At 49.3% G+C, this 11,404-nt stretch overlaps 1 protein-coding gene across 2 annotated transcripts; it reads left to right on the forward strand.

Moving 5' to 3' along the window:
* Positions 1-203: 203 nt before the first annotated feature.
* Positions 204-6,801, forward strand: MYC (MYC proto-oncogene, bHLH transcription factor). Of its 2 annotated transcripts, none has more exons than XM_081204877.1 (3): positions 204-766; positions 2,272-3,007; positions 5,595-6,801. In XM_081204877.1, exons 2-3 carry the CDS (start codon positions 2,290-2,292, stop codon positions 6,152-6,154), a joined length of 1,278 nt encoding a protein of 425 aa, XP_081061003.1. In that variant the 5' UTR covers positions 204-766; positions 2,272-2,289; the 3' UTR covers positions 6,155-6,801. The 2 variants fall into 2 exon arrangements, with proteins under 2 accessions (XP_081061003.1, XP_081061004.1); XM_081204878.1 differs by lacking the exon at positions 204-766 and adding an exon at positions 1,791-2,049.
* Positions 6,802-11,404: the final 4,603 nt, after the last annotated feature.

An 11,404-nucleotide genomic window follows, 5' to 3' on the forward strand; every position in this document is an offset into this window, starting at 1 on the left:
GCCACCCCCGGGTGGAGCGAGGGAGCGAGCGGGGAAGGCGGTACCCCCCCTCCCCTCTCCAAGGCGCGCGTTTCCTCCTCCTCCTCGTCTCCTCCCAGCTCCTTGTTGCAGCCCGTATGCAAAGCTCGGCTCCACAGTTGGCGGGAAAAAGGAGGCGGAGCGCTTAGCCCTGCAAACCTATAAAAGGCCTGGCGCGCTGGAGTCATCACTACTTTGCTTTCGCAGAGCCGAGGGGAGGGTCCGGCTCGGCTTGGGAAAGGCGCCGTCGCCGCCGCTACTACTACAATCTTACTACTGTTGCCGCCGCTGCCGCCGCCTTTGCGGGGAAGAAATAAATAAATAAATACCCCACCGAGGGCGCGCGCCTGTCCGCCGTCACCCCGCTGCGCGCGCCTCGGCGCGCCCCCCTTACCTATTCCTTCTCTTACATCCCAAGGCGCTGCTCCTTTTTTTATATAATTAAAGGCTTATTTTTTGGACTCTTGAAATCCGACGCGCACTACCAAGAACTCTTCGAACCCGGCTTGCTGCATCGCTCCCTGGGATTTACAACCGAGATCTTTGGACGGACTGCTTTTGCCCTTTTTTTTTTTTTTTTTGAGGGATTTACAAGGAAAGGGGGGGCCGAGCAGATTGTCGTCCCCCACTTGGTTTTTTTTTTCTTTTTAAACCTGCGTTCGTTGGCTCCCCTTTTCTCATAGATATATCCGCAACGTCCCAAATAATCGACCCGCTGTCTTTTTTAGCCGGGACCTGGGAGGAACCGGTAAGTCCGGCCTTTCTTATTATTATTCTGCCGGGATCTCTCTAGCTTGCTCTTTCTTGGTGCGTGTGTGGATTTATTTTTTTTTTGAGAGAGAGGCGGGATATCTGAATTTCGCTTAGGCGAAAGTGATCGGTTGTCTCCAGCGTGTCCGAGAGTAGCAGCCCGGCTCGCATTTTATTTATTCCTCTTTCAAAGGAGGCGGGCTCCCAGCGAGCGTTGAGAAGGGGGATTTTGATGAAGAGCTAATTTTGCATTGTTAGGACTGTAGCGGACCTAGATTTCTTGGAGGAAGCGTCTAGATATACCGCTTCCTCTCCTGTTGAAGCTTTGCATTGAAATTGCATTTGCAAGCTGCTAGTAAATTGTTCTTGCGCTTCGCGCGTGGAGAGGTTGGGGTGGGGACCCAGTTTCAGGAAAATTGGGGGGGGTCTCTCTTAATCCCCCGCCCGCCTGCCCCGGGGTGGAGAAGAGGGGAGGTTCATGTGTTGCGCGGTCCTAAGAGGACTCTTGCAGAAAGGTTGCTTCGAACCCGTTTTGGGAGGAAGGAAAAGGGAGACCTTAAGAGGAAACATTGGCGGACGCAGGATCCTTCGCCAGGGCGCCGTCTGGGTTAATACCCCCGGATATACTCCAGTAGGGCAGACGGGGGGAGGTACGACGGTACCTCGGGGCGCTTGTACTCCGAAGGGGCGGGGAGCCAGAGCGCCGCAGGCTCGTGGGGGCGGCAGGAGATGGGAGTGAATCCCAAGTGGATTTTTTTTTTTTTAAGGTGGCGCCGGTTCGAATCCCGGGGACTCTCGGATTGAGCCGGAGTACTCATTCACAGAGCAAATTTATGCGTGTCTCGTCGGGGGTGGGTGCCTGACGGGGCCTCGCTTGGCGTGGGTGACACTAGATACCGGATCCTTCCCCCCCCCTCTGTGTCCGAGGTATAGGCTCGCAATGCATTGTGCGTTCCGGACGTCTCTCTCCGCGCATTGCGATTTTCGGTGCGCGCCGACGGTGGGGGCTGCCTGGGGGCCGCGGGTGGGCGTTTTGCTTCGGAAAGGAGGCGGGAGCTGGACTCTGGCAAGCCCGTTCCTCCTCCTCACGTCGAAGGCGCTTTAGCCGACTGGTAGCAGGGAACTCAACGAAGCCGCCTTATCAGCGTCGGAAGCGGAGGACGCGTTGCATTGAACTGAGCGGGGAAACCTGGCGAGAGAGTCGCCGTGCGCCCCGGTTCTCCCAGCCGGGATGACCCTCGTTAACTTTGGGGGGCGCTGCCTTCCTGACTTGTCTCTTAGGTAACTCGTACTCCCCGCCCCCCATTTCCAAGCGTTCTAATGCGCCTCGACGGTTGTGCATGCAGACGCGGGGCAGTTAGTCCGGGTTACTTTACCCCGCTATTTTGTGCGCGTGTGTAGTAGGGTTTTGCGGAGTCCCTCGGAGAGGGGCATGCATGGGATCGGGGCCCCCGCAGCATCCCACAGCTAACCGGTTCCCCGTCTTCTCCCCGCCCCTTTTAGGCACTGTCCCCAGCCACCATGCCTCTGACGGTGCCCAGCTTCAGCCGGGCATACGATTACGACTATGACTCGGTGCAGCCGTACTTCTACTTCGAAGACGAGGAGGAGAACTTCTACCTGACGGGGCACCACCGCGGCTGCGAGCTGCAGCCGCCCGCGCCGTCGGAGGACATCTGGAAGAAGTTCGAGCTGCTTCCCACGCCGCCTCTGTCGCCCAGCCGCCGCTCGAGCTGCTTCCCGTCCAGCGCCGACCAGCTGGAGATGGTGACGGAGCTGCTGGGCAGCGACGTGGTCAACCAGAGCTTCATCTGCGACCCGGGCGACGACGCCTTCGTCAAGTCCATCATCATCCAGGACTGTATGTGGAGCGGGGGCTCCACCGCCGCCAAGCTCCAGCAGGTCGTCTCCGAGAAGCTCGCCTCCTACCAGGCCGCCCGGAGGGACGGCGCGGCCGCAGCGCGCAGCGGCAGCCTCCCGCAGCCTTCCCCGACGGCGCCCGCCGCCTCCTCCTCCTCGGCTTCCTCGTCCGCTGCCTCTTCCGCCGCCGCGTCTCCCAGCAGCGCCTACCTGCAAGACCTGGGCGCCACGGCTGCCGAGTGCATCGACCCGTCCGTCGTCTTTCCGTACCCGCTGAGCGAGAAGCCCCCCAAAGTCGAGGCTGCCTCCCCGGAGCCTAGCCCGGCTCCGTTGCTGGTTCAGGACACGCCGCCCACCACAAGCAGCAGCAGCGACTCTGGTGAGTAGCAGCGATACTGCCCCCTCTGGGCATCCTTTCTTTTTTTTGGGGGGGGGAGGTTAGTGCATTGACTGCAGTGACCCTAAATACGCAGGTGGGGGGGTCCAGAGTTGGAGAGGAGGGCTAAGCAATTTGGGGGTGTCAGGGGGGAGAGCAAGGCTGCAAGACACTTGGTAAGGATTAGAAAGGCATGAAATATTGGGTGTTTGCCAATTTTCAAGCGGTTAGGGGAATTGGAAAGGGGGGGTGAAGCCACTTTCCTTTCATGGAGACTGAAGGTTGCAGCCAGTGCTGGCCCTCCTCAGAGTAGACCCACTGAGATGAATGGAGGTGGCTGACTTGGTTCCATTGATTTCATGGGGTCTGCTTTGAGGAGGGACCTAGTTGCATTCCACCCTCAGGCTGTTCCCACCCCCCTGCCTGCTTACCTGGGAGTAAGCCACATTGCACTGCACTGTGTACTGCAAATCTCCCTGCAAAAGAATTTGATACACTGTCCGGGCCCAAAGTTACCTTTAGGGTTGGTTATCTCCTCCTACAGTCCAATTCTGCAGCCAACCCAGCGCGTATGAAGTGGTCACCTGCCTTTTAGCAGGAAAAAAAAGGTGCAGTGCAGTCCTCATTCCAGCCATTCGCCATCCCTGGCCCCTCCTGGAGGGTTGCATGTTTGTGAATGAATGTTCCCATTGTGCAGATGGGAACACTGATCCTGAGCGGGGGAATTTATGCTTAAGCCCTAAGACTTGGAAGGATTTGAAACCTAGAGATACGACTGTTAAGTCATAACTGCATCCTATCTAGGCTTAATAAACTGTGGAGGAGAGGGGAACAAACTCTTGCTCTGTGAAGTTAGGTTTGGCTGTGATCTTCAGTAGTGACATACATTTTAAAAGGAAAACTCTGTTCAGAGAATGAAAGACCTTGACTCTCTCCTTTACCTGCTTTGCAAATGTTTTGGTATCGGGGACTTGGGGGGGGGCTGGGGAGAACAGCTAACACATTATTTTTTTCTGGGTTTGTTCACACTGGAACTTCTGTTTAACCTTTGAGATAACTTAAATCCTAATGGAATGTGTTGTATTTCTTTTACGCCACGCACTGGCTGATAGGAATATCTTCGTCTTTCCTTCTCCCCCCCCCCTTCCAATTTAAAAAAATAGTAATTTCAAGTTCCTCCCCCTTCTAGCATATGTGTGTGTTCTCATCTCGTTTTCTCTTTCCTTTTAAAAAAAATGCCACGTTAGCAACACACATGGCTGGGCTTCCCAGGAATTGAATTTCCTGGAGAAAGTCGACCAGGGAGGAATGGGGGAAAGGAGGCCGCCTGTGCTGCTTAGATTTCATAATGGGGTCAGGGCAGGTCGTTGGAGCGGGAATTTTAAACCCACGGGCTACCCTGTAATCAAATATATCTCCTACTTGTATTTCCCACGTGGTGGTGGAGAGTAAACTGAGAGAGTTAGGGAGCGCAGTTCAACAGGTGCAGAGAAATTTCTGGGGTGGAGTAGGAGAAAGTTTTCAAGGTGCTCTGAAGAATCCCAGCCTGTGTGTTGTGTAAGCTTTGAAGGGTGCGGCTGCATCACCTTCAATGCTGTCACTCTCCTGCCTTTGAACGCTTGCATCAACCTGTCCCAATTCTCACAGTGCATCTTTTCCCAACGCAAGCAGTCCTGACCTCCTGTAGGTACCAGGCTTGACATGTCATGTGTGAACAGGGGCCGTTGGGGGCATGGCCAGCAGCCGTTTTGGGGTGCTTTGCCAGGAATTCCTGCCTGCCCTAATGGGGATCCTCCTGTTCTTAAGATCTGTTCGTGGAGGCAAGCTAAGGGGGTTTCCTTCCATGGGCAAAATGCTGAACCAAACGCTCGCCCTTCTGTCTTTGGTGAAGTGCTGTTCCAGAGTTGTGCAATCCTGCAATTTCAACATAGGGAGATCTGAAAGCCAGGAGACAGTTAACAGTCCTCTGAGGAGTGCAATGCCATCTAAACAACCATCTTTCTTTCGTTGCATAACAAAATTACAGTTCCCAGCAAGAAGGGGAGAATGCAGACTTGCTCCTGAAAGCAGAGCAATATCCCCCCCCCCCCGCTTGGTTTAAAGCAGGGTTTTCCCAGCTGGTTTTGGACTACAACTCCCATCATCCCTAGCTAGCAGGACCGGTGGTCATGGATGATGGGAATTGTAGTCCAAAAAACAGCTGGGAGAGTCCTGGTTTAGGACGAACTCCCATCAGTCCAAGCCAATATGGCCAGGGATGATGGGAGTTGTAGTTCAGCAACTCTCCAACCTGTGAGTCAGGAATATTGAGCTGGGTGGAGCAAGGTTGTTACCACTGTTCTGGGGATAAGCCATGCAATATTGAGTAGATACTTCTGTTGCCTAAATCAGGGTTTCCCAAACTTGGACCTCAGCTGCTTTTGGACTACAATTCCCATCATCCCTAGCTTTCAGGACCAGTGGTCATGGATGTTGGGAATTGTAGTCCAAAAACAGCTGGAAACACTGGTTGAACTTGTATAACTGTAAATAGGCTGTTGTTGTTTTAAAAAAACTTACCTTGTTTTTTCTTGTTTCTCTTTTCCCCCAGAAGAGGAAGAGGAGCAAGAAGAGGAAGAGGAGGAAGAAATCGATGTGGTTACAGTAGAGAAAAGGCAGCCCGCGTCGAGGAAATCGGAGTCTGGTACGCACAGGAAGCCCCACCACAGTCCCCTGGTCCTCAAGCGGTGTCACGTCCCCATCCACCAGCACAACTATGCTGCCCCTCCGTCCACCCGCGTCGAATACCCGTCCGCCAAGCGGCTAAAGTTGGACAGTGGCCGAGTCCTCAAACAGATCAGCAACAACCGCAAATGTTCAAGTCCGCGCACCTCGGACTCCGAAGAGAACGACAAGAGGAGGACACACAACGTCTTGGAGCGCCAGCGGCGGAACGAGCTCAAGCTGAGCTTCTTCGCCTTGCGAGACCAGATCCCCGAAGTAGCCAACAACGAAAAGGCCCCGAAAGTCGTCATCCTCAAGAAGGCCACGGAGTACGTCTTGTCCATCCAGTCGGACGAGCACAGACTGTTAGCCGAAAAGGAACAGCTGCGGAGGAGGCAGGAGCAGTTGAAAAGCAAACTCCAGCAGCTCAGGAACTCTTGTGTTTGAAAACAAAAACGGAAAAAAGGGGAGACATCGTGTAGATTGGGATGGACATTGATTGGGGGGGGGGAAGTATAAGAACTTTTGTGCTTTTTTAAAAATCAAAAACTATGTACTGATGGACTCAACAATGTGTGAAAAGCGGAATTGTTGCAATTGCATGCTCGACAACTACACAACCTTGGCCTTCCCTTGGTGCGGGGCTGGCCTGAACCTCAAAACTGCCTCTGAACTGATAAAACTTTGGGCAGGAATCTTCTTCATGCTTCTGGGGGATGAACATTTCCTCTTAACCTTTTTCTTTTTGTATTTAAAGCGTCCCATCCCCCTCCTTCCTTTCTTAAGGTGATTTACAGGTGACGCAGAGTTCGTCGCCGCATCTGTAAATATATTTACGCAGCCTAATGACCTGTACATATCTTTATTAAAAAAAAAAATCTTTATAGAAAAATTTAAAAGAAAAACCTGCAATGCTTAGTCGGTTGTGGCAACTGAATTTATAATTGTCTTGAACCTTTTCGTGCCATAACATTTCACAGAAACTTTTGGTCGTTTTTATTTAAGTATCTTTTTGTCATTTTTTTTTAAAAAAAGAAAGAAAATGATTTTATTTTGTGTTTCTAGATAAATAAAATATTTGCCCTAAATTGTAAGCATCTGTGGCTTGCACGTTTTCCTTGGCTGTTGGATTTCTAAAGGTATAATTCCCAGGAAGTGCTGCAACGAGTGGTTTTTTTAAGCCAGGGTTTCCCAAACTTTGGGCTCCAGCTGTTTTTGGACTACAGTTCCCAACATCCCTGGATGATGGGAGTTGTAGTCCAAAAACAGCTGGGGATCCAGGTTTGAGAAACACTGGTTTAAACAATGGAAGTATCCGCCTAATTTAACCCTGGATAGCTCAGTTGGTTACAGTGTGGACCTGAATAATGCTAAGGTTGCGGGTTCGATTCCTGCATTGCAGGGGCTGAACTAGGTGATTCTCAGGGTCCTTTTCAACTCTACATTTCTATGATTCCATGTGGCTGAAAGCGGTGCCCTAGTACTGCATGGCTGAACACCGGAACAGTGTCAATAGCTTCCTTAAAACATGGCTCCAACCATCTCACTATTCTCAGCTCACAAGTTGGAGAGCCTTGTGGGTCCCCTTCTCCAGATCTGTCTGAACTACAACTCCCATCATCCCTGACCAATGGCCATATTGGCTTGGGCTGGTGGGAGTTGGGATCCTCTGTCTAGATTTCCCATCCCTCCCTGAGTTACACTGGCTGTGTCTCTCTGTAGCATCAGGAAATAAGCCCTTCCCAGTTTTACGTAAACCAGGCATGTCCAAAGCCCTTTTGTGGGGCCTAAACTGGCCCTCTGGTCAGTAAAATCCCAAGAAAAGGTCAACAACTTTGGTCGGCCCTCATGGCCCTTCATCAAATGTGGCCCTCTTTGAAAAAAGTTTGGGCACCACTGATGTAAACAGTGGTTTCTGCAAGACCAGGCAGTGTGCGTGCCTGTATTTACACATCTTTTTTTAAAAAAATAATAATTATTGAGTTTCCAAAAATTTAAACACAACAAAAAAAGCAAAAACAAAAAACAACACAATGCAATATAAAAACGCTACAAAACACTAACACATAAGACAAATAAAACAAAACAAAGACCATTTAAAACACATTAAACAATTTCAATGTCGTATCTTTCGTTCGCTTATTTCCACGACTTCATCACACCTCCCTTTTTGTATTCCACATCAATTAATTATTTCAGCAATTCCTTTCCATCTTCCTCTGTTTTCTATCCTATAATTATCTTAACACATTCTAACCTTATTTTGTTCCCTTTAATGCTCTATTGATCTATTTATACTTAATTCCTTATAACATTTCTGCTAAAGCCATATAACTTCATTCCAACTTTGTTCTAACATTCATTAATTTTGCAGTATTTCTATAAATAGTCTTTAAACTTCCAGTCTTCTTCCACCAGCTCTTCTCCCTGGTCTTGGATTCTGCCGATTCTCTCAGCCAGCAAAAAGCAGATGATTCACAACAAAATTTAGGGGTCTGGCAGGGCAAGTCCACCTCCTTCTTTAGCATCTGTTAATATCTTAAATTTTATTTGCACATCATTTGCATGCCATTTCCAGCACGCTTCCAATTAAAAAAGATCTATAGCAAGAAGTTATTATCCTGTCTGCTGTTATGCAAACCAGAACCTCACATACAATGTGTGTTCTTTATCCCTAGTGGACTGGTGTATTTTGGGGGGGGAGGGCACCAACTGCCAAATGTTCACAGAGAAGAGGGGTTGGCTGCTAAACCACACCGTGACACACACACACCCAGCTTAGAAAAATGGCACCTGTAGAGGGGAACTTGCAATACATGATTTTTACCTGACTTGAGATTATGAAAGTGCTTCGTGACCGTTGCATCTCTGGCTGGGCTGAGGATGCTGGGAGTTTTAAGCTGGCGCAGGAAATTCCTCACTCGGCCACAGATCCTAATCATCCCCATGCATCTTGCTATATGGTGGTTCCCATAAAAAGGTATAATATACTCTCTTAATAATAATAAACGGACTTTAAAACAAAGGAGGAGGATTCAGGGCCTGGCTGAACTGCAAACTGCAACAGAAAGCGACTGCCAGTTCCTGCTGTGTGTTCTTTTGATTCCAGGAATAATAATATTTATATGCCGCCCCCTCTGACTGGGTTACCCCCCCCCCAGCTACCCTGGGTGGCTTCCAACAAGTTGAAAGGTGATGGGAGAAACCATTAAACTCTGGCAGAGAAAATGCACTGCATGATGAAGCCTGGGACCCAGGTTCAAATTGTGTACATGGATGTAGAATGTGTGTCTCTCCAGCTCTCGCTGAACTCCCAGCCCATGTTGCCAATAGTCAGGGATGGTGGGAGTTGTAGTCTAGCAACTTCTTTAGGAGTAAGCAGTTAGCACTGGGCATGCATACTCAGAAGGGAGTCCCACGAAATGCAGTAGATGTTACAGCAAGCGTGCTTAGGATGGGGCTGAAACTCTCCCAGTAAGTTTCCCTTCTTCATTTCAGCCTGCAGACAGGGATCTCTCTTGGTATAATACCGTTTCTACCCGTCTGAAGGAAGGGACACTAGGAATCCCAAATAAATGAACAGTTTGGGAGGACTAACCTGTTCAACTGGTTCAGGTGGCCTGAGTCACCCCAGTAAATCAATTTAATTCTCATGTACTTCAAATGAGAGAATGCTGTTGGCTCTTTTTAGGCGAATGAACTGCATCTGTGTATGCTGTGGGGTAAAAAAAATATGAACTGTTTCCATGGCAGTCATTCTACAGAGTTTTGCACGCTTGTTTATTTCTTTCAATGTCTAAACTGCTTAGTTGCAAAGCTTTCCCTAAGTGTAAATAAAATGGTAGATAAGACAGCTAAAAAGTCTTATCTAAATGAGTTTTATTATTAAACTATATTCGCTGTTAAAAGTGAATATGGGTTGATAATATGTCTAGGCTCACTGAAATTTTTAAAATAAAATAAATCACCATACATCTAAAGCAGTGCAGATAAAAGGGGGCCTACCTGTTGTCAAGTGGCAGGGAGTTCCAAAGCACAACTGCTGCCACATTAAAAGATAAGCACCTTGCAAATATCTGGACATTCTTCACAACAGCCCTGGGAGGTAGGTTAAGCTAAGAGATGGTGACAGACTCCAGGGTTGACTGAGCTTCATGGCTGAGTCGGGATTCGAACCCTGGTCTCCCAGGTCACAGTCCAACACTTAACCCAGGCTTCCTTGGCCCTCCAGATGTTTTGAGACTACAGTTCTCAGCATCCCTGACCACTGGTCCTGCTAGCTAGGGATCATGGGAGTTGTAGGCCAAAAACATCTGGAGGTCCGAGGTTGAGGAAGCCTGCTCTAACCATTACGCCACACTGCCTCTCATATAGAGAAGGCTCCTACCTGCAGCAATGGAAGCAGAATGTATTCATCTGGTTAATAGCCATTATTTGCTGCTTTATTCTAATCTCCCACCTGAATCAGATCCCCAGCTTTGCTAATATAAAGAGAGGCACCTTTTCCCCCCTTTCCATTTGTTCTCTGCTTCAAGGGGGAACTGTGTGTTCTGATAAATGCGCACAGAAAAGGTGGGAACAACCTTAGAGGTGCGGAGATGGTTTATTTATATATACTGCTTTTCAGCCCAAAGGCCTTCAAAGCAGTGAAGAGCGTATTAAAACATAAACAGGCCAGGGGAAATTGGATAAAATGTCGTGAAACCAACCGAATCAATTGAATGGACAGAAGAATGCTGTTGCCAACTTGGAAATGAATGTCTAAAAACTTGGAGAGCAGTTGCCGGTAAGTGTAGGCAATATTGAGCTGGATGGAGCAAATATCTGACTGCTGTCCCAAGGACCCAGAAAATCCAGAAACCAGAACCGACAATGCAAAAAGAAAAGGGGCCCATCTGCATTATACATTTAAAGCAGTATCATACCACTTCAAACACTCAGGGCTTCCCCCAAATCATCCTAGGAACTACAGTTTTTGAGGTTGGCACTGTGGGTTAAACCACAGAGCCTAGGGCTTGCCGATCAGAAGGTCGGCGGTTCAAATCCCCGTGACGGGGTGAGCTCTCGTTGCTCGGTCCCTGCTCCTGCCAACCTAGCAGTTTGAAAGCACATCAAGTGCAAGTAGATAAATAGGTACCACTCCGGCAGGAAGGTAAACGGCATTTCCATGCGCTGCTCTGGTTCGCCAGAAGCGGCTTACTCATGCTGGCCACATGATCCGGAAGCTGTACGCCAGCTCCCTCAGCCAATAAAGCGAGATGAGCATCGCAACCCCAGTCGGTCACGACTGGATCTAATGGCCAGTGGTCCCTTTACCTTTACCTTAAGAATGGTTAGCAGACATCCCCCCCCCCACTAGTTACAATTCTCAAAGGGGTTTAAGTGTCAATTCCTCTCCCTGGGGAACTCTGGGAAATAGGGGTCCCGTAACAACTCCCAGCACCCTTAAGAAACTATCTAGGATTGTTTTGGGGATGCCATAACTGTTTAAAGTGGCATGGCGCTGCTTTAAATGTTTAGCACAAATGGGATTCAATCTGTTTCATGCGTTAAGATCAGGGGTCAGCAAACTTTTTAAGGCAGGGGGCCAGTCCACTGTCCTTCAGACCTTGTGGGGGGGCCAGACTACCGGTATATTTTGAAGGAAAAAAATATGAATGACTTCCTATGCCCCACAAATAACCCAGAGATGCATTT

The sequence above is a fragment of the Podarcis bocagei genome (assembly GCF_964188305.1).
Source record: "Podarcis bocagei genome assembly, chromosome: 8".
NCBI classification, from domain to species: domain Eukaryota; kingdom Metazoa; phylum Chordata; class Lepidosauria; order Squamata; family Lacertidae; genus Podarcis; species Podarcis bocagei.

Bases quoted from the DNA above. Each gene is read 5' to 3' on its own strand.
- MYC (XM_081204877.1), top strand. From the start codon at position 2,290: ATGCCTCTGACGGTGCCCAGCTTCAGCCGGGCATACGATTACGACTAT. The intron at 3,008-5,594 runs GTGAGTAGCAGC...CTTTTCCCCCAG, and splicing joins AAGCAGCAGCAGCGACTCTG to AAGAGGAAGAGGAGCAAGAA.